At 45.7% G+C, this 22,720-nt stretch overlaps 2 protein-coding genes and 1 long non-coding RNA gene across 7 annotated transcripts in view; 1 reads left to right on the top strand and 2 right to left on the bottom strand.

Annotated features, from left to right (window-relative positions):
- Window positions 1-6,789, bottom strand: part of PODN (podocan) — a 23,161-nt gene extending 16,372 nt beyond the window's left edge. Inside the window, exon 1 of the mRNA XM_042997199.1 lies at window positions 6,752-6,789. The gene's annotated coding sequence lies outside the window, so the exon portion shown is untranslated. The remainder of the gene's footprint in view (window positions 1-6,751) is intronic.
- Window positions 6,247-22,720, top strand: LOC122241348. Its single transcript, XR_006221434.1, has 3 exons — window positions 6,247-6,318; window positions 7,872-7,964; window positions 22,496-22,720. It is a non-coding gene; the product is annotated as an uncharacterized LOC122241348 (long non-coding RNA).
- The window catches only part of SCP2 (sterol carrier protein 2), a 125,375-nt gene continuing 120,540 nt past the window's right edge, over window positions 17,886-22,720 (bottom strand). For all 5 annotated transcript variants that reach the window (XM_007077188.3, XM_042997201.1, XM_042997200.1 and 2 more), the window contains 2 exons: window positions 21,422-21,501; window positions 17,886-18,234 (listed from right to left, as the gene is read on the bottom strand). In XM_007077188.3, the coding sequence (XP_007077250.1) occupies window positions 18,139-18,234; window positions 21,422-21,501 (176 nt within the window). In that variant the 3' untranslated portion in view covers window positions 17,886-18,138. The remainder of the gene's footprint in view (window positions 18,235-21,421; window positions 21,502-22,720) is intronic.

Raw genomic sequence — 22,720 nt, 5'->3', positions numbered from 1 at the left:
GCAAAACTTCCAGCAGCCCTTACCAGTCCTGGCCCTGAGCACCGGACACCCATTTCACAGAAGGGGAATCTGTGGCCCGGGAGGAACTGTGACTTGCAGGCGTTGGCCAGGACTTTGTGGAGCTCTTGCTGCCCTGGCACAGGCGGGGCTGACAGGCCCTGTATCTCATCCAGAGCCACAGGCCATGGCGGGCCAGCAGCAGTGGGGCACATCCCAGCTCTTCGGCTTGCTGTTCTAGGATGTTCAGGGCTTGACCCTGTCTCTCTTCCAGCACCCGCACCCCAGTCATACAGGTCTATCTAGAAGTTCCTCTCTCCAGGCCTTTGCACATGCTGTTCCTTCTGCCTGGAATGCCCTCTCCCTCTCTTGTGCAGTTAGCAACTTCTCTAAGAACCAACACCAGTGATGTGTCCCCTGGGAAGACTCTGAGCTGCCCCAGGGCTCTCCATCACTGTTCCCCCAGGGTATGAGTTGGGTTGGGCTGTGAATACGTGAAGGTGTCTTTCTCCCATGTAGGGCTGTGAGCCACCCTCAGTGTCTGGGTGGAGCCGGGCGTAGGGCAGGCATCAGTGAATGGTGCTGCTGCCATCCCCGGGGCCTTCCAAGTCCCTTCCTGATGTTTGCACTCTCAGCTGGCCTCACCAGAGCCTGCTGTCACCTGCAAGGGACCACTCCTGAGCACTGCATAGCCCCCTAGAGCAGCAGGGGTGGGGCATTGGGGATGGCCTCAGGCCATGAGGAAGATGCAGGCTTCCATCTTTAGCAGCCCATGGACCTAGCTGGGCTCTGGGCTGGTCTCTGGAGTTCTCTTTACAGAAAGGCACTTAGCAAACATCTCTGGGATGATGTGACAGGCCATAGCTCAGGTACGCTGACTCTAGAGTCCCACAGACCCCAGTTTGAATCCCTCTCCACCACTTAGTGGCTCTGACCCCCCCAGGCCTATTTCCTCACCTTACAAGGCAGATAATACATCTAAACCCACAGCATCCGGGAGCAGTCAGCAAGGTGACAGATGTGAAGCACCTGGTACCTCCTGGGTGATGCGGTGCTGCTGTCACTGCTGCAGCAATTACAAATGCAGGTACATGGCAGGCGCTCAGCCCCAGGGGACCCCTGCCCCAGTCTGAGGCTCTCTCCAAGGCACTAGATCGGGGACCACACCCCACACGGCTAGAAGATGCTGGGCCTGGGTAAATTGGGAGCTGGCCACCGCTGCCGATGTCCGGTTAGGAAGGCAGGCACTGGAGCCAACTAGCCAGGGCTGCAGTCGGCTCTGGCTCTCAGTTGTATGACCCTGAGCAAGTTTTGTCACCCACCAAACCTCAGCTTCCTCACCTGTCCACCCTCGTGGAGACACCATGAGAGTCAGTGAGATGCACATACTGTATACCCTAAGTGCTCAATAAATGTTAGCTCTTCCTACCACTAATATCTGATCCATGGGCACTGCCCACCCCACAACCCCCTGCGCCTTCCTCTTCTCTTGTCCAGATCCTGCTTGTGCTTTTCAGTCCAGTCCCAGGCCCACCTCCCCGCAGATTTGCAGACTCCAGCCTCCTACGAATTCCTGCTGCCCTGTGGCCATTGCAGTATTTCAGACACTGCTTTGCCTCACTCATTGGCTCAGCCAGCTCTCCAAGGTGAGGTCTTGTATGCCCTCAGCCCTGTGCTGGCACAGGGGACACAAGTGAGGTGGCAAAGTTCCCTGCTCTCAGTCTAGAGGGGGAAGCAGAGCCCAATTCAATAACTACTGCCCCTCCCTCCACCCCAGACTGGGTGAGCCCTGGTAAGCCAGAGAGAGAGAGAGAGAGACAGAGAGAGAGACAGAGAGAGAGATGTGTGAGGAGAGAGAAGAGGGGCAGCAGCCAGGCTTGTCTGACTCCATATAGGTCTACGAGGTCTAAGCAGACTCAGACCCCAGCTGCTGGCCCGGCAGAAAACCAGGGAGCCTACTAGCACACACACAGCTCCCGGGCCCCAGGGGTCGGTTGGCAGCAGTAAGGATCACTTGCCGCAGCCTGGCCCTATGCCCACCCTACCACACCCCTGCTTCCCCATCCCCTGACCAAACGGGCAATGAATCTTCAGCCAGTCTACAGACCATCATCCCCATGCACACTGTAACTCCTCCCCTCCACCCCCCCCACCCCCCACTAGCTCAAAAGCCTTCAGTCCCCGGAGCCACCAGCATTAGACCAGTGTGTGACCCCACTGCGGACCAGGGCTCTGGGAGGGGGGAGTGTGGGCACAGTCCCCAAATCAACCAGGGCAGGAGGCCAGGGAGAAGGTTCCTCCCCACATATCCTGTGCACTCACCGGACCAGCGATTTTTCCTCCCTCCCCTTCGGTGTGTATCCGTGAAGACCTATAAAACTGTATCTGTTTATATTAACAGTATGAACCATATTGAAAATGTTATCACCATCACTTTATAGATGAGGGAGCTGAGGCCCAATGGGATCGGCCAATGTAACACAGCTGTTAAATGGTGAAGCTGAGCTCCCAGCCCAGGGCCTTAACCACAATGCTACGTGGCCCCTTCACTGGGCCAAGCACAGCTGAGCACTAAGGACCCAGAGAGAGCACTCGGGTTGGGCTCCCGCCCTTAAGAAGCTCACACCAGCACCGTCCAAAGTAGTGGCTATATGTGGCTACTGAGCACTTGAAATGTGGCTAGAATGAATTGAGAGGTGCTATAAGTGTAATCCGTAGTATATACAGATTCCACAGACTAGTACAAAAGAGGATGTAGAATATCACTAATATTTAGGGTATCTCACACATCTCATTTATTTTTATATTAATCATGTATGTTGGATAAACTAAATAAAATAAGCTACTAAGATTAATTTTACCTGTCACATTTTATTTTTTTAACCTGGCTTCTAGAAAATTTCATATTACGTACGCAGCTTGCATTTATGGCTCACGTTATATTTCTATCAGGCAGTGCTGGCATGGATGTAATAGACATAGGTGTAAACTGAGTATTATAATCCCAGTGTCATCAGAGGTGTGATGGAGGGAAACCAGAGTCCATAGGGGCCCCGAGGAGACCTAACCTTGCCTGGGGCCAACAAGGCTTCCCAGAAGAAGTGATGCCTTATTTAGCCATAAAGGGTGAACATCAGGCAAAAGGGAAAGAGTGATATAAGCAAGGAGGTCAGCATGTACAAAGGCCCAGGTGCAAAAGAGCCCATGTGGTGAACTCCACCAAGCTGGCTAGAGCGTCTGGTGGGTGTTGGGGACAGGGAGTGATGCAGGTGGGCAGTCCAGGCCAAGAAGGGACTTGAAAGCCTAGTTAGGGAGAGGGATCCTCATCTTAGGATCTTAGGAAAGATGAGGAGCCGTTGAAGAGCAGGAGAGTGGCATGGGCAGGTTTATGGATGGACCAGTGAGGAGCTCTCTGAGGCTGTGCAACGGTACAGGCAAGGGCTAACAAGCCTGGTCTGGGCAGAGAGACGTGTTGGGATGGAGAGGATGAGCTGGATGGACAGGAGAGGGAGGAAGAACAGACAGGGCCTAGAGAGTCCCACCTCATCCTCTGCAACTTGGGATCCTGGGCAGCCCCAGCTCCACCACCTGGTTTTCTGTGTGGCCTTGGCCACATCCTGGCCCATCTGAGTCTCGATTTGTTGTTGTTGTTCTTCTAAGAATGTTGAGCCAAATAAGCCCCTAAAGCCCCTTCTGTGTGCTCAGCCACATTGGAGCTGTGTGAGGGAAGAACAAAGGAGAGAGCGGCCCCTGGCCTCTTCGTGTCCTGAGTGAGGAGGCCCTGGTGAGGCACAATTTACACCACTGGGACAGCAAATGGCCAGCTAGAGGGGTAGCTCGGCCTGCAGTGAGCTCTCTATCAGGGAGCGCCTTAGCAACAGAAGGGCATGGGCTCTACTCCTGTCGGCCATGTGAGTCTGGACAAGACCACTTCACCACCTGAGCCTCGTGATGGGCGCTCCTCGTGAGATGAGGCAATGGAGATGGGCGCTCCTCGTGAGAATTAAATGAAATGACATGTCCACCTGTTGCTGGCATCGGGCTAGTGCAATACACATGGGGTCCCTGTTACTGAGGAAGTTCCTGGGACCAGCTGCCTCTCACCGCACCTACCTCCCCTAGGGAACCAAACCTTAAGGCCCAGAAGCGCTTAAGTGGAGATTAAGGCAAAACTAGAAGAAGGAAGGGGAAGGGAGACCCAAATCAGGACACAGATCCTCAGCCCCTAGCGGCACCTTCTTCCTCCACTCAAATACAGTAAAAATTCACTAATCCCCCACTTGGTGCTAAGCCCAAGATAGCTGCATCTTATTGCCTCTAATAGAAATCCCAAAACTAAGACATAATCTTCCTACTCTGCAGATAGGAAACTCAAGCACAAAGGGGCTCCCATAGCTGCCCATCCCCATCAAACTCCTACTCAAACGCCCCTGCTCTGGGAAGCTGTCGCTCCCCTTTGGGTGAGGAAGTTCTTTGGTGCTCCCACAGCACCGCTGGCCCACTGAATCCTGCAAGATTCAGCTGAGCCTTTCCTGACTCCCCAGGCATGGAGTGAGTGTTCAGGAAATGTTTGCGGAATGAAGAAATGAATTTGTGAAAGGCAGAGTTGGAAAAGATTTGCAAAATTATCTAGTCTGACCCCCTCAGTTCACAGATTAGTATGTTCAAGTTAAGGCCAGGACTAGAGTTTGTGTCTTCTGACTCCTTCCCAGAGCCTTGAACTGTTCTTGAAGACTGAGTAGGAGTTCTCCAGATGGACAAAGGGAGGAAAAGCACTCCAGACAGAGGGAAGGACATGAGCAAAGGTACAGTGTGGGGATGGGAGAAGAGGGAGGTGCCTTTAAAGAAAGGAAAACAGGGGTGCCTGGGTGGCTCAGTTGGTTAAGCGGCCAACTTCGGATCAGGTCATGATCTTGCAGTTCGTGAGTTCCAGCCCCATGTAGGGCTCCGTGGGGACAGCTCAGAGCCTGGAGCCTGCTTTGGATTCTGTGTCCCTCTCTCTCTGCCCCTCCCCTGCTCGTGCTCTGTCTCTCTCTCTTTAAAATTAAATAAACATTTTTAAAAAAATAATAAAGAAGGGTAAACTGGATGGGGCAGGGGATTGAGGATGTGACCAGAGGTCCAAGTCTCCAAAGGCATCAGCCACTATGCTAAGGTGCTGGTGATAGGGAGCCATCAAGGGCACCAGGCAGGTCATGGTCAGAGGTCTTAGTATGACTCTACTAGGCTTTAAGGCACCACCATTAGTCACCCCTTACCTAAGATTCAGATACAAAGCACAAAGTATTTTCCCACAAGATTTTGTGAAAACAGCCATTTGAATCTAACATTTCTCTTTTTAAAATTTTTTTAAATGTTTATTTATCTTTGAGAGGGAGAGAGAGCAAGAGAGAGAGAGAAAGAGAAGGAGGACAGGCAGAGAGAGAGAGGGAGACACAGAATCCCAAGCAGGCTCCAGGCTCTGAGCTGTCAGCACAGAGCCCAAAGCGGGGCTTAAACTCACAAACCCAGAGATCATGACCTGAGCTGAAGCCAGACGCTTAACCGACTGAGCCACCAAGGCTTCCTGAATCTAACATTTCTTAACTTGCACTCTAGACTAGAATAGACTGGGTCCTTAAAAGGGGACATGACCACCCGAAGGCTCTCCTGGTTCATAGCAGTGGTGCCTCTTGGAGCTGCTAAACCACTGCTTCACCTTCCCCCGCCTGCCCAAGTCCAAGAGCAGCTACTCAGGTTGCGGGGGCCTCAACAGGTCCATGATGCACTCCGAGCGCCAGGCGCGCATCCCTCTATGCCTTGGGGACCCGGGACGGTCAGCGCCGCTCTCATTCTCCTGCCGCGTCTGCTCCTGTCCCTAAGTCGCGGCGGTTGCCGACTCCCACCCCCCAGACCAGGCTGATGCCAAGAGCTCGCGGCCGCCGCCACCTCCTCTTCCACCTGACGGCGCATCAGGTATTCTAACCCCCCTCCCCAGCCTGGCGGTTCCAAGACCTACAACCTGGCACTTCCGCCGCTTTCGCTGGAGGGCGCCGACCTCCCTCTCCTCGCGCTCCACGCCCCCCCGCCCCCGACCCCCGCTCAGTCCAGCTGTCCCAGCGGGCAGGCAGCCGCGTAGACAGACGGACACCAGGTGCCAGCTGAGAGCTCTGGCTTGGCGAGTGCGCGGCGGTGGGCTGGGGAGCCAAGCCCCGAGCGGGTCCGAGCGGCTGTCGCGCGGGCTCCGCCTCACCTGTCCGCCCTTCCTGGAAACATATCTCTGCCCCTCTCTAGGCCTCAGTTTCTCTGTCTGTGACGAGGGCGAAGGGCGAACTAACTGGGGTGAGCTGATATAGTAAGACGCGCTCCTGGGCTCTAAGTACAGGGGTCTACGCCCCTCCCCAGTTCCACCTGCCCCCACATTCCCGGTCACCAGCCCGCGTCCTTCCACCCCACTCCCCTCCCATCCGCCCTCAGATTCTTTCCAGATGTGCGCAACGGGGGGGGGGGGGGGGGGGGGCGCGAGGGCTGGGACCAGCCTGTGGCCAGAGAGGAGACAAGGCCCCTGCCCGGGTCGCGATCGCGGAGGGGTCGCACTCCCAAGGTAGGACTCTCGGCCGCGCACCGGGGAGCCCCGGTGCAGGGCTCCCACCTCGGGGACTGGATGCCGCGGCCCCGCCCGGGGGGAGCTGCGGGGACCATCCGGACCAGGCGGGAAGTCCGAGTCCACCGCCCAGGCTCTGCCCGGACCCCTTGGCCCACCCGCGCCGGGTACCTGCTGCGCCCCCGCGCCGCGCCGCGCCCTGCCGGCCGTACGCGCTGTCCCGATTCGCCGCTGCGCTCCGCGGGCGCGGGCTCCTTCCATTCAAGTCGAGCCGTGAGCTCGGCGACGCAAGTTTTGTTGTGGGTTTTCTCCTCCCCGCCTCTCCCCCGCTCCCCCCTCCACACCGCGTGCATCTGCTGGACGCCGGCCTCCTCCGGACACAGGCGTAGGGTCCCCGCAGGCGCGGGGAAGGGGAGAGGGCCTGCCCCCTCCGCTCGTGGGCTTGGCCCGGCCCCACTTCCCGGGAGGCAGAGCCCCCGCAGCGACCCCTCTCCCCCTCTCCGCCGCGGCGGGGCCGCCGTACCAGGCCACCCCCCTCCACCCAGAGCCTGGGAAGGCGGGGTGTCTAGCCCGCAACGCTTCCTAGTTCCCGCCTTCCGCAGTGGAACTGGACCCCCTTTAGGCCCCAGCACCTGAAAGGAGGGCTGGGGAAAGGGCCCCTTCACCCAAGTGCCTCTGAGCCCAGTTTCTTCCTCATGACTGAGGATTTTGCAACCTCTCCAGGCACGAGTACCTTTCCGTTCACTCTCCCACCCTGGGGTCCTGGGCCGTGGCTAACAGGGCTTCCAGCCAAGACCCTGCTGGGCCCCTTCCCGGAAAAGTTCTCCGCCCTCCCCGTCTCCCCCGCCCCCACACCCACGTTGACCCTGGTGAGCCTTGAAGGACGGTAAATTGGGCTGAGAGTAGGGTGCATGCGGACCCCAGTCGCAGGGAGACAAGGCGGGTGAGGAGTGAGCCCTGGCGGCACCATATTGCTCCCAGGAGCTGAAAACGTTTCCAAGTAAAGGAGCATTAACTACTAGCAGCTGAAGCAACACTGTTTGGCGCCAGGGGCTTTGTCGGTAGAATGTGGTGGGGCTAGGTTTAGGTGGTACTTGACATCTCCACTCCCCATACAAGCTCTCCCCATACCTGTTCTAGCCTGTGGGCAGAGCATCCACAACTACCTTACCTGGCTGCCCTCCTACTGGACAGGGAAGAAGGATAAATAACTCAAACTTGGGACCACTTGCTCAACCTAATTGCCAATGCCCCGAATGAATGAATGGCTCATGTAAAGGATCTTTCACAGGCTTCTACTACTGCGACCTGATTGGACCACATACATTACACTCTGAGCTTGACAATCCTACAGGAGAAGAGCTGCTACTGGTGCCATTCCCAGGTAAGGCCGTTGAGAAGCGCTTAACTGAGTAAAATGGCCAGCTTCACCCTTCCCCACAGCCTAGGTTCTTTCCATGATGTAAACAGGCAAGTACCTTGAGAAAGCAAATGCAGAGCCTGCATTTGAACCCAGAGCTGTTTCCATTACATCAATAACTCAAAAACTTACAAGAGGAAAAGGAAATATTTTGCCTTCTTTGACCTCAGATTTTAGTTTTCTCTGAGCTCAAACTTGAAAGCTGCTATGATTCACAGGACTGGACAGGGGCCAACTCAGAGATGCATCTCTTGTCTTAACATTGAGCATAGATTCAAGTGGAGCTAGAAGAATAAGATTCTACTAGCTTGAATACCCAGGAACTAAAGAAAATCTTCTAGAAGGACAATGAGAACCAGCACATACCGAGTACCTACTAAGTGCCAGGCACTGTGTTAAATCCTTAAATATCTTAATCATCCCAACCTTCTGGGGAAGGTATTTTCTGTTACCGGTAACTGCTGGGGCCAGCCACAGGGCACACGACATCTCCCCTACCGCCCAGAGAAACAGGCTCTTCTATGGAACGCCAAACCAGTGCTCACACATACTCTGTAGCTCTCTGGAGCCGTAGACACACACTAACATCACCTGTCTGAAATAGAATTTTTGGCAATCACTTTGAATATCTCTGGTGGAAAATGGAGGTGACCCTGGTGCTCTAGAAAGAAATCTTCTATGGGCACCTGTGGCTCAGTAGGTTAAGGGTTCGACTTTGGCTCAGGTCATGATCTCACAGTTCGTGGGTTTGAGACCCGCGTCAGGCTCTGTGCTGACATTTCGGAGCCTGGGGCCTACTTTGGATTCTGTGTCTCCCTCTCTCTCTGCCCCTCTCCCACTTACACTCTGTCTCTCTGTCACTCTCAAAAATAGACATTTTTTAAAAATTAAAAAAAGAAAGAAAGAAAGAAAGAAATTCTCTAACTTTCGGAATAGCTATAAAGAGTTGAGGATTCCGAATCCACTTGTGTTTCTTTGGCTCCTTCAAGCCTCATTTTCTGCTCCTGTTTAATGTTACTGTAGTGCATGCTGTCAAGTACAAGCTTTGGACTTAGATTTGGATTCAAACCCCAGCTGGGTTCAAATGGAGATAAAAATAGTACCTACACCCTCACAGATTGTCTAAATGAGAAAATAGAAGCAAATGAAAAAATGGAAGTACAGAACTCTGCATGGCACCCAGCACATGGTAAGTGCTCAATAAATGGCAGCTGTTATTGTTACAAAACTGTCACCAAACATCTATAAAACATGATTAAAATAGAAATGTCAAGTGGCAAGAATTAAACAGAAATCTCTGCATTATCCAGGCTAAGTGCCTTCTAATTCAAAACAATGAGAAACAAGAAAACTCAAAAGAGGGGAGTAAAGACATACATGTGACTAGAGAGAGCTAGGAGTGAAAGACAAGAGGGTTTTCATGGGGGGTTGATGAGGAAAAAGGGGAGATAAGGAACAAGATAAGGGAAGATAAGGTGTTGTCAATACTTCATCATCAGAGATGAAGAAAATTCCTCTTACTTTGAGCTGAGGGCTCCAGACCTTTCCTTATTAAGTAGCAGAGTCCCAAATATGGAGATATGGCAGCAGCTTGATTTTCTGGACATTTAGAAATCAAATCACATCGTGTTATTTTGTGTATATGGACACATAATCCTTTCATCTGAAGGCTTTTGATAAAAGACACAGCATCAAAGAACAAGCAGGGTATTATGGAAGAACTACAGGTCAAGTCAGATACAGAAAAGGTCTTCTGGGCTCCTGGAACATCCCATACAAACCCTTTTTATTATTGGACTTTTTTTGCTGTATGTTTTTCATCTCTTTCCCCCACTGGATTGTAAACCATCCAGGGCAAGAACCTCATCTCATCTTCTGTAAAGTCCCTTTCCAGCCCCAAATACCATTACTGTAGTAGGCAGAGTGAACCCCCAAAAATACCCATACCCTAATCCCTAGAGCCTGTGAATGTTACACTATGAAGCAAAAGGGACTTTGCAAATGTAATTCAGGTTATGGATTTTGAAATAGGGAGATTATCTTGGATTATCCAGTGGGCCTAACCTAATCACATGAGTTTTTGAAAACATAGAACATTCTCTGGCTGGAGGTAGGAGAGATACAGCAGAAGGGGAGATCGGAGAGATGTGAAACATGAAGACTCAACCAGCTTTAAAGATAGAGGAAATGTAGGCAGCCTCTAAAAACTGAGAACCCTAGGGTGGCTCAGTCGGTTGAGTGTCCAACTTCAGCTCAGGTCATGACCTCATGGTTTGTGAGTTTGAGCCCCGCATTGGGCTCTGTGCTGACAGCTCAGAGCCTGAAGCCTGCTTCTGATTCTGTGTCTCCCTCTATCTCTGCCCCTCCCCCACTCATGCTCGGTCTCTCTCTCTGTCTCAAAAATAAATAAACACTAAAAAAAAAAAAAAAAAATTAAAAAAACTGAGAGCCCTAGGCTGCCAGCAAGGATATGGGGATATGCAGTTCCACAGCAGCATGGAACTGAATTCTGCCAACATCCTGAGTGATCATGGAAGCAAATTCTCCCCCAGAGCTTCCAGATAAGAGCCCAGGGCAGCCAACACCTTGACTTCAGCCTCATGAGACCCAGAGCAGGGAAACCAGCCACACCCCCCCAGATTTCCCGAGTTACAGAACTGTGAGATAATATATTCATGTGGAGGTAAGCTGCTACATTTATGGTAATTTGTTATAGCAGCAATAGAAAAGTAATACAAACATTAATAACCAAAACCTGTACAGGGTACTATAGCATTTTCCCAGATGTCACTTCACTGAATCTTCAACAAGCATGATGGTATTATTGCCCCCTTATTTTAAGAAACCAATACTCAGGGAGGATAAGTAACTTGCTCAGGTGACCAGATAATGAGTACTCTAGGTAGAATTCACACTCAGGTTCCAACTTCAGTGAGAGTGGTCTCCTCCATGGCAGTTGCCATTCTGTGGCTTTAAGGCTCTACTGTCTTAAGCTAAGTAAAAATGGACTTAAGAAAAGACTAAAACAAACAACAACAGAAACCTCTCAGGGAGCTTTCACACTATGAAAACTGAAGAGCTTTGAATACTCATTTCTGTTTCTTCCAAAGATAGCTAGTAAGTCACAGAACAAGTCAAGTTATAAACAAGTCTGTATATATATATTAAAAAAAGATCAAATCTTCTTTCTGACACATAGAAACAAGATTTTGATAAATGGCAAAAAGAGAAATCCTCAAAAGAGTGGCTGCCAATGAAATATTTTCTCCCACTCAAATGCTCTTCTAGCCACTGTTAAAGTACACCTTTCACAGATGCCCTGTTTTGCCAGCCTGGTTTAGGAACGTCTCTGTGTTGGAGCTTTTAGTCCACTCTTGACCAGTTTTTATTGTCAAGAAGTTCTACTGGTTTTTAGTCTGAAATTCCCCTTTTATAGTTCTACCCATTAGTTCTAATAACTAAGCAAAATAATTCCTCCCTCTTGTTGGTGTTTCCATCTCTCAAATATCTGTGAACTGTCATCACACCCTGCCCTTGGGTATCACTTTGCCAAGCTGAAGGCTCTTTCTGCCCACCTAGGTCAATCTTTCCCTAATACTGTTGCATCTTCACATCTGAACTTCTTTTCCATATATTTCTGTTCAGATGAGGTGTCTGATCTTGAACAGAGTGTTGTACACACGATAAAAGTGCTGTATTCTAAAAGGTGAATTACACAATAATCTATAAAGAAAAAGGAAACGTGCCACTGTTTGGTAGTTAATTAGAAAACTGTAGCACCTACTGCTTCTCTGCCTGCAATTTAAATAAGTAGCAGATTACAATGAATTTCCCCCAATTTTACATAAAAGTTTATGGCCACAAATTCAGTAACTAAAAGGTCAAACACTACATGCTGCTGAAAACAGCACTGTGAATATTTAGCTAATATTTAAATGAGTATTAATAGAAAAGATTAAGTGGAATCACGTTTTGCAATACATTTTGGATATGATACATTAAAAAAATATTTCTCCAAGAAGTCTGGCTAAAATTACATACCAGATTAAACTCCCTGCCAAATAGAATCAGACACATTTTTAAGGGCCAGAAATCTGGCCCAATATTCTCTGTTCTTACCAAGAACTAAAGAGCTGTTTGTTTGCAGTAGTCTCCAGATAGATATTAATACTGGACCCTTCCAGTAGATTTTGTAACTCTCTATTGAGAAAAACTCTTAAAATTTGGCTAGACGTGGCTGTGGTTCCTGATAGCACGTAATTCTTTCAGGGCTCTTATTAGCTGTTTAGTACTATACCCCCAATTCCTAATTCACATCAGTGTGGTCTCTAAACAAAACCAGTCCCACAGAGTAATTTACCCAGTAATTTACAATCTGGATGATTACCATTTTTTTCTGGTCAACAACATCCAGCAAATTCTTTGTGTTCAGAAAGCAACTATGCCATGGGGTAGCTAGAACTGTAATCTTTGGCTGAAAATGCAGACCTTCTGAAAGTCAAACTAAATATTCTATATCCATTCACTAAGTTATAGAGATTATTAAATTTTAGTGATTCTTGAAGAAGAAAATGTAAGGATGTGGACAGTCCAAAAAAATAAAGAAACTGTCCCCAATCCTGAGGCTAGCATAATATCTGAACTCAAAAAAACTGTCATAAAATGTCCAATGAATAAATTCCTTCCTGTTAAAAAATGTCTCATATAACATTAGGCACCATCTATTGAGTACCTACTATGTGGCTTGACATTTTACAGCTATAATTGCTAATCCTTACAGCCAGCAAGGTGGACATTATTATTCCTTTTCCAAAAGGAGAAGCAAGCTCAGAGTCCTTACTTATTATTAGCTCAAGGTCCCAAAGTTGTTTAAGTGTCAGAGCTAGGACCAAAACCCACATCTGATGGGCCCCATAGTTTCCTATACCAGGCTGCTCTAAGGTATTATTTTCTAAAGTTTCAGAAGATAAAGGTATTAATTACAGGATTTAATTTCATTACTTCTTTCTTCTAAGGTGACATATATAGGGAAAACAGAAGGGGTTTATATTTATATGTGATTGAACCTTTCAAAAGGATTTTACAACTTAAAAAGAACTTTAATGGGGCGCCTGGGTGGCTCAGTTGCTTAAGCATCTGACTTCGGCTCAGGTCATAATCTCACAGTTTGTGAATTCGAGCCCCACATCAGGCTCTGTGTTGGCAGCTCAGAGCCTGGAGCCTGTTTCAGATTCTGTGTCTCCCTCTCTCTCTGCCTCTTCCCTGCTCATGCTCTGTCTCTCTCTCTCTCTCTCTCTCTCTCTCTCTCTCTCTCTCTCAAAAATAAATAAATAAATATTAAAAAGAACTTTAATGATCATTGCCTAATACTTGAGAAACTTTATTGATGCTTACTCCGGTAGACACTGTATTAATACAAGAGACACAGAGATGAATAACTGAGAGTTTCTACCCCCAAGATGTTTACAGTCCAATGAGACTATTAAAAAAGAATTAACAGTGTCCCCCTTTTGCAGAGGAAGAAAGCAAAGACTGGTGAGATTTAAGTGCCTTACCCTAACTTAGCTTCCCAGAGGCAGACAGGACCTGATCCAAGTTCTTATGATCACACTTCAGTGACTCCTCCACACTACCCCGACCTCCACATTCATCTTCCTAATTGTGCTCTCCATTGTTGTTGTTCTACATATTCAACAAGGATTGTAGAAATCTGAGAGTCTGAATTCATCTGGATAAATACAGCAACAGGGTTAATGATTTTCATGCACACAGAACCTACTAGGCCAATTTGTTTTTAAAAACGTAATAAAACCACAAACTGACTTTTCTTAGTACTCGAGCTGCTTCAATCTTAAATTGAAAGACTATTCTAAGAAGCTGCAAATATTCTCAAAAAAGAGCAGGTTAAGTCAGGCTAAAGGAGAATTTTTAATGTTCTCTTTCATCATCAGGGCAACAGAAGGTCACTGTAATAGAGAATGCATTTCTGTGACAAGCTTCCTATACTCAGAAACCCCCTGTGAATTGTTTTCAAATTGTTATTCAACTTATCTCATTCATTTACTTAATGACAGCAAGCCAAGACTCTGTGCTGGGGGGATCAAAATGGATGCATGAGATGCAGTCTCTGTTCAGGGAAACAGAAACAAATTACTACAAAGGAATGATTAACTCAACTTGGGGCAAACAGCTTCCTGAAAGCTAAGGCATGAAAAGGAATTTGCCAAGTGGATTGGGGTGGAGGCAGGGAGAAAATGGTGAGGGTGGGCACAGAGAACAGCAAGATGTTGTTGTTGCAAAATGTGTGCTATGCAAGATGACCTAACTTAGAGCTAAAAGTATTAGCTAATGTGCTTGCTCTGTATTAATCACTTGGAAACTGAGCATATCACTACCAAATGGAACTTTTCTGTTATTATTCATAGCTCTTTATGAAACCAATTCCAATCTAGCTTTTAGCCCTACTACTCCACTGAAACTAATTTTGTAAATGATCACCAGTGACTTCCATATTGCCAAATTTAATCCAAAACACTTTCAGACATCATCTTACTTGACCTTACAGAGCAAAGCATAGATGACCATTCCCACCCTTTGACTACATATACTCTTTTCTAGAGAAACTTCTCTTAACCTCTCTGTAAGCCCCTCTTCTTCATCCCCTTTGCCAGATAGATCCTCCTCCTCCACATGAACTCTAAAGCTGAAGTTCCTCAAGGTTTACCCCATGCCCTCCTTTCCTCCCCAGGTGATATCAGCCATTCCTATAGCTTTAAATACCACCCAGATGCCCATGACCTCCAAATGTATATCTCTAAGCTGACCTCATCTCTAAGCTCCAGTTTTGTAAATCCAACTGCCTCTCTGAAATCTTCACTTGCAAATCTCTCAGGCATCTCAAAGTTAGGAAGTTCAAAAGTGGAGCTTATTATTTCAGTGACTGTCCCTAAAATCCCTTTGTCTCCTGGTCATACCAGTCATGACCCACCATTCACCTGGAAGTCATTCTTGCCCCTACGTCCAGTCATCAAATTCTGTCAGCTCTCCCTCCACCTACTTTTCCACATCCACATCCACATCTGCCACCAACACCCTAGTCCAGGACACCATCTTCTTGCACCTGCATACCCACTCTTTGGCCCTCTCCCCCCAGTAAAGGGGTACATTCTCCACACAACAACTACAGTGACAGTTTAAGTTCTTTCATTCCCTTGCATACAGCCGTTCTGTCTTTCATAAATATTCTAACTCCATTCTCTCCAGGTACCTGGTAAGATTCTGAAATTAGGTGGAGCATGTGACTTTCTTTGGACAAATAAATGGGAGCAAAAGTGATATGTATCACTTTGGGGTGGAAACTTTAAGAGCCAAAGTGTATTTTGCCTTTTTCTCTTCCTCTGCCTTGACGATCACAATGCTCCAGATAACAGCTGCTGCATTAACCTGGGTCCTAGACTTAGGATATAATGGCAAAGTGGATAGGCAGCAGGAGTGAGAAATAAATGGATGGAAAGCCACATCTTCAAAAGATTCTAAGTGCCTTACCATAATGAACAAATTCCAATACAATTGGTTCCTATGTATCTATCTGTCCAACCTCATCTTGGACCTATCCTTCCAGCTCACTATATTCCACTCACATTGGCCCCCTTCCCACCTTTCCACGCACTGTTCTTTGCACCTTTATATCTCAGTTTAAATATCACCTGCTCAGAGATGTCTCCTGTAACCACTGTCTCAATGAAGGCCCCTCACTGTGATTCTTCATCACAGCACCCTGACCATTTCCTGCATGGCACATCACTGTCTATAGCAGTCATCCATCTCTTTGGTAAACTGTCTCTCCCTCTAGACTGTAAGCACCATGATGGGAAAAGCTCACCACTACCTCCAGTGCCCAGCATTGCACCTTCAATATATTACCCTATGTTTGGTAGACACTCAATAAATATTTGTTAATGAACAAACAAAAAAAGATTCCAAAAGTGGGACATAAGAAAATAATAGAGACTCCATATCACCTATCACAGAGGCAAGAGGAGGCAGTAGTTGTGGGAACAGTAAGCGAACTCAAGTTTACTAAGTGACTGATGTACCTAACACTAATTTAGGTGCTTTACATATGTTCTCTCTCTAGATTCTCAATAATCCTAGGAGGCAAATATTAGTATCTTCACTTTATAGATCAGGCAACTGAGACTCAACCTGCTCAAATAGCAAAACCACTAACAGCAGCAGTTTTAACCCAGACCTATTAACCTTTCCTCCAAACCACGATGCTTCCTTCCCTAGAAATTAAACTGCTACTAATAATATTTCATCATTATCTATTATACATATAAATTGCATACATATGAAAATATTTCTGCTCCAAGAGCTAGTTTTCTTTTGTGTTTGGTGTGATTTGTTTTTTGGTGTTTGTTTGTTTGTTTGTTTGTTTTAAGGTTCATCCTAAAGCCTATTTCAGGCATCTTTTGTTATCTGGCACAAGTAACAGCAGAATGATAAAGCAAATCCAAACTACAGATAAACAACAGGTATTCTGTTGGAACTTTTTTTCTTGGAAGTCTTTTTCTTCTCAGGGTAAGAAGCTACTATGATTAGGAAGTAGGTCTGAATTCTGTTCTGAATTCATTTTATGGAACTTGAGACCAATTTATGTTGGTTTAATATACTGTCTTTCCCCCATCACCAGATGCTTTTCTGTTGGTCACAGCACATGCATGCAGAGCTGAATGGTCAAAGGGGATCTGACCCATAATCCTGATTTGATTAGCACAGGACCCAAACATCTAGCCAATAAACCTGGCTTTTTACTTTTGACCACCTTTTGGTGAAGAGACTTGTTAACAAAAGAAAGGTGGGGCCTGTATACAACCCCTAGAACACTTCTGCTGGGCTCTGTGGCCAGGATTATCAGAGCAGAAAGGACCTTAGAGACCCCCTACTTAATCCCCTCTTTGAAAAGTTTTCTAACAGGCCCAGCAGGCTGCTATTTATTTGCCTAGGAGAAACAAGACTCCTGGCTCCTAGTCCAGTGCTCTTCCCACTACAACACACTGCCTCCTCTATCGAGACCTAGTGATCACATCAAAGTAACGAGCAGAGCATACCTAGATAACCAGACTGTCAATCCCCCAATGTTTCTCTTACTCTCTATCAATAAGACTTGCGCTGAACAAAAAGAACATACACAATAAAAACAAAGGAGATCAGGAAGAGTTATTTTAATTTTCTATCAAACATTCTTCCAAAAGCATTTTACCCTGTATCTTACTGAGTTATAAGAAATAACATTAGCATTAGAAAAATCAGGAAGAAAGATAAATTAAATGTGGCTAATTAGTTAAACTAAACTTATATGAAAAAGGAAAATTATAACAAAGGACTGAGAGCTTTACAAATTTAATTAAATGAGATTATACTTTGAAAACTGTGCATCTCAAAGCCAACTTTATTTGTTCAATTATTTTTAACAACAGCATTTTATGATTAATACACTGATTTTTCAAGAAGGAAACTCATCTTAAAAATATTTTTATTTTAAAAATAGGCCTGTGTTCACCTATAGATTTTTTGCCCCCAGCTCTGATCAGATTTATTTTGATTTGGGAAGAAAATACCACTTTGATAGCATGAAATGCAAAATTTAAGTTTTTTAAAACATCCTAGTACAGAATTAAAAACTATTAATGCAAAATAGGTTAAGGACATTAACTGCACAACACTAATTACCAGCTACTGGTATTCGGTTTCTTCCCTAGTTCTCCCAAGGAAAACTTAAAGTCAATTTTCAGCAGAATGCTCTTTAAATATACTTTATAAGCAAAATGAGAGCTTTTGTTTACATAGTTTTTAGATCTCGCTGTTCCTAATTTTATTCTGAAACTCAATTTTACCCCAAACCATAATTACCATATTAACTTTGTAATGCACAGTTGTATGCAATTCAGCAAAAGCAGCAGTACACCAGCAGGCTCTATTCACCCAGAGTTCAGGAAAAACAGGATTGGTCACACCCATTTAAAAACACATTATTTGCCAATGTGTGGTTTCCATCTAAGTTCTGACAATGAAATATATGGATATGTATCTATATATCTCATCTTAATTTTCAAAGATAGGCAAAGGGACTTCTTCACAGCTTAGCTTTGCCTGGCTGAAGCTGAAGATTTTGTAACTTCATAGCCAGACCCATGTTGCCCGTGATTTTCAATTTGCCTTGAAAGAATGCCTGTGAGTAAAAAGAAAGAAAATTTATTACTTGGTGTTTTTTGTTTTGAGATTGCTGATATTTCTAGACGATCCAGCCCTGAGATCATTTATTTGTCCAGGTCTCTTAAACTTTATTCAAAATATGAAACTTGGCTTTCTGTAATAGATTTAGAACTAGATTCCTTGAGGCACCTGGAGGGCTCAGTCAGTTAAGCCTCCGACTCTTGATTTTGGCTTAGGTCATGATCTCATGGTTCACAGGTTTGAGCCCCACAGAGGGCTCTGCACTCACAGGTTGAGCCTGCTTGGGATTCTGTCTCCCTCTCTCTCTCTGCCCCCTCCCACTAGCTCTCTATCTCTCAAAATAAATAAAAATGAACTTAAAAAAAAAAAATCTAGATTCCTCAAAAGGAAGGCTCTGTAAAAGGCATGCTCTACACACAGCAGTCACATGGCCCATCTTTCCCAAATGTCTTCTCTTAGAAATTGAGTCTACCTTTATCTGCCTTCCTCACAGAAGGTACCTTTTCCAAATAGTAAGCAAAGTGGATTCATACTAGATGGATTTTGTTTTAAAATATCACACATGGATCAAGAATATGAAATGAGGGTGCCTGGCTGGCTCAGTTGGTGGAGTATGTGACTCTTCATCTCTGGGTTATAAGTTCAAGCCCCACACTGGGTATAGAGATTATTTTAAACTAAAATCTTAAAAAAAAAAAGAATATGAACTAAAATTTTCAGTAGTTTGCTGGGAGAAAAAACACATGTATAACACTAAGTATCACTTAGATACTTGTGAGATTCGATACAATGTGGATGAAATGTCACCAATTTTTTTTGGTTTACATGATAAAGGATTTACCCCTACACAGGGAGGCCAGGCAGCCTGCTGAGACGGAGGTGCTGGTGTTAGTCTGGCTCAAGAAGAAGAATCAAACCAACCCGGAAGTGCAGAGCCACAATTTGTTCCATTTAACAACTGCCTGGGATTAGATCACTTGATGTTTGCTAAATTTATCATGTAATAAAATCCCAGGAAAACTTAAGAGAAATAATAGCAAAATTGGGAACATAGCATGATTTTCCTGCTATGATCTCTTTTAACAAAACTGTCAAAATAAGGAAAGGCTAGATTAGATGAAAAAAGTTTCTGGTAGTCTTAGCTTTCTAAGCAAGTACCTTAAGAAGTTAGGAGCTCTTCTGCCTTATCCATGAGAATGCACAGAGCTCTGCTTTTTCTACACCTTCTGGTAAGGGTGACTAATTGCTTTTTTTTTTTTCTCCTCCTCTGTCTGGACAAACTAAATATTTCCTTTCTATATGGCACACAGCCTTCTGTCTGATGACTTAAAGGTCAAGTGTCTCAGAACACAATATATTTAACATATGTCCTTAAAAATATGGACCAGTAGTACCTAACAGAGAAACTCACCATCTTTCCTTTTTTTAAATTAAAAGAGAAAATGACTTTTTATTTACTGAGTATTATAGAGAAAACACGAATTTTCACCCTTTATAGGGAGTCCAAGCATATGGATCGCTTTAATCTGGCCCCTAGGTGTTCTTCATGTGTGCTTCACACTGGAGAGCACACTGCTTTGTTTCAACTGTAGCCAAACACTGAAATTATAATTTCCAGTGCATTTAATGGTTTCCAATCAAATCCTCTAAGCATAACGGAAGGCCATTAGCATATTAATAGAAATACCTGCCATTTTAATCTTTAATTCCTTTGAGTGCTAACAGGTGTTCAAAAATTAAAAAAAAAAAAAAAAAGGCTGAAGGATACTTTGCTTCCCTGAATGGATGGTAAACAGATAAACTGAGAATGGAGGCAGCTGACATGTGAAGTCTGATCACCCTGCCGAGGAGGTGCACGGAGTGCACAGTGGAACGAGGAGCAGTGGGTGGGAAGGACAAGGACAGCCAGCTCCTATACCGGTGGTCTCTATTTTGTCCAGATTTTTGGAGCAGGCTCCATGGGAGGAGATGTCAGTACCAATGGTGTGTAATCAGCTGAAACGTCACAAATGCGAGTCTCTCGCTTGTCAAAGCATCAACTGAAACAGGCTTAGTTGCTTAGAGAAAACATTTTAAAAAGGAATACTAGTGTGAGTCAGACTCAGTTGTTTTATCCAATCTTTTGAATTTCCAGGGGGCTGCAGGAATAAGACCTGAAACAAAGCTGGCTGAGGCAACAACAAAAAAAACATACAATGGAAAGAAGCATCAGTTTCTTTTTGTTATCTCTGTCTAATGAAAGCTTAGTGTATCAAGTCTGTTCAACACTGTGTGACTAAAGAGTATAAAAAGACCCTTGATGATTTGGGAACCAGGAAAATCTACACAAGGCATAAATACATTTTAGACAAATACAGTTTAATCCAGCAATTGTTTAGTGATAACCTAAAAATGTCAGGCATCACGCTAAGTTCTGGAGACATGAAGATGAATAAGGCATGGTTTGTTCCTTTGAGACACTCACGATCTAGTGGAGAAGAAATAGGCACATCATGACTAATATAATGTGACAAGTGCTAAGCTTGCTTCCAGTAGATGGCCAGGAAGAGCGACTGGCTATGGTTCCCCAACAACTTGTAAGGAGGTCTTAGGGGATAACATCTGGGCTAATTTTGAAAGGAAAGGAGTTTGTCAGGGAAGGTAGTTCAGACCAAAAGAGCATGGGGCAAAGAAAGATGCAGAATGTACGAGGTCATGCCTTTGTTCACATTGCTCCTTCCCCCTGGATTGCACCTACTCTCCCATCTATGCACGGTTGACTTTTGGTCACTCTTAAGATTCAGTTCAAGTGTCGCTTCCTCTGCTGTGAGGCTTTCTGTGCTGGTCCAGGAAGACATGGCTGTGCCATCCCCCCACGTTCCCCTGTCCACAAGCTGGCCATGGCACCATGGATACTTGGATATACTTAACTCTTTTGCAGGTCTGTCTCATACCAAATTGTGGATGCCCTGTGCATGGGAACTCTTTCTTATTCATCTGGGTATTTCCAGCACACAAGACAGCGCCTGGCACATAGCCTGCTCCACAAATGTTTGTCATTTGTTAAGTGAACATTTTAGGGAACACTGAGTTTTGTGGGTTTGACCACTTTGCACTTTATGGTATGAGGCTGAGGTGGGAGATGAAATGGAATGGGCTAAAAGACCCATCTACTAGGAGGAAATAAGCCCCATCATACTTACCGACTGAGGATTCATTTTACCAGTCATTAAAGCCAGTAAGTCGGAGTCAGCCATCGTGATTGTGCAGTCAGCCTTCTTATCTAAAACAGGTATGTAGGAAGAGAGAGGAGAAAAAGGGAGAGTATTCAGTTTCATGTGTACATTTTAGTCAAAACCCACTGACAGCAACAGATCACATCCAGTACTGGAGTAGTGTGGGCAAGAGTACTCATGTACTCTTCTGTGGCAGCCTGGTAAAAGGTGGCATAAATTACAAGCAAACTCAATATTTTACAAGAAGGAACTGATTATCATATTCATATAATGGGATACGATACAGTCATTAGATGATATGGATCTACATTTATTGACCTGAAAAAATGCTATTGTTATATTGTTCATGATACTGTTATACAAGCCAGTTGCAAAACAAACTATGAGCATGGTCTGGTTTTTGCTTCAAAACAGATATTCAGGGCACCTGGGTGGCTCAGTCAGTTAGGCGTCCGACTCTTGATCTCAGCTCAGGTCATGATCTCACATCATGGTTCCTGGGTTCAAGCCCCAAGTCAGGCTCTGCGTTGACAGCACAAAGCCTGTTTGGAATTCTGTCTCTCCCTCTCTCTGCCCTTCCCCACTCACTCGCTCTCTCAAAATACATATATAAACTTAAAAAAAAAAAAAAAACCCTGACATTCAATTATATATGTATAGGAAAAAACATCTATAAACTTAGATACCAATATATTAATAATAGTTATTGTGGCACCCGACTCTAAGGAGTCCCCTGTGATGCCTGCCTCTTGGTGTTCATGCCTCTGTATGCCTTTGAGTGTAGGCATGACCTGTGACTTGCTTCTAGCCAACAGTATGTGGCAAGGGAGATGGGATGTCATTCCTGTGGTTTTGTTATGTTATGTTATGTAAGATTGTCCTGCTAGCAGACTCACTCTCTCCTGCAGGCCTCAAATAAGCTAGCTGCTATGCTGTGAAGTGCATAAGCAAAGGGCCATGTGGCAGGGTGCTGTGCTTTAGGAGCTGAGGGCAGACTCTGGCCCATGACCAGTAAAAAACTAAAGTTCTCATTCTCCATAGCTGCAAGGAAATGAATTCTGCCAGCAACCTGAGTAAACCTGGACATGGACCCTTCTGCAGTCAAGCCTCCAGATGAGAACCCAGCCCTGGCCAACACCTTAACTGCAGCCTATAAGATCCTATGCAGAGGACCCAACTAAGCTGTCCTCAGCCAACTCACCCATGGAAACTATGAGGTAATAAATGTGTGTGTTGTTTTAAGCCACTAAGTTTGTGGTAATTTGA

Source organism: Panthera tigris, chromosome C1 (genome assembly GCF_018350195.1).
Source record: "Panthera tigris isolate Pti1 chromosome C1, P.tigris_Pti1_mat1.1, whole genome shotgun sequence".
Classification (NCBI taxonomy): domain Eukaryota; kingdom Metazoa; phylum Chordata; class Mammalia; order Carnivora; family Felidae; genus Panthera; species Panthera tigris.
This window is presented reverse-complemented; position numbering and strand designations above follow the sequence as displayed.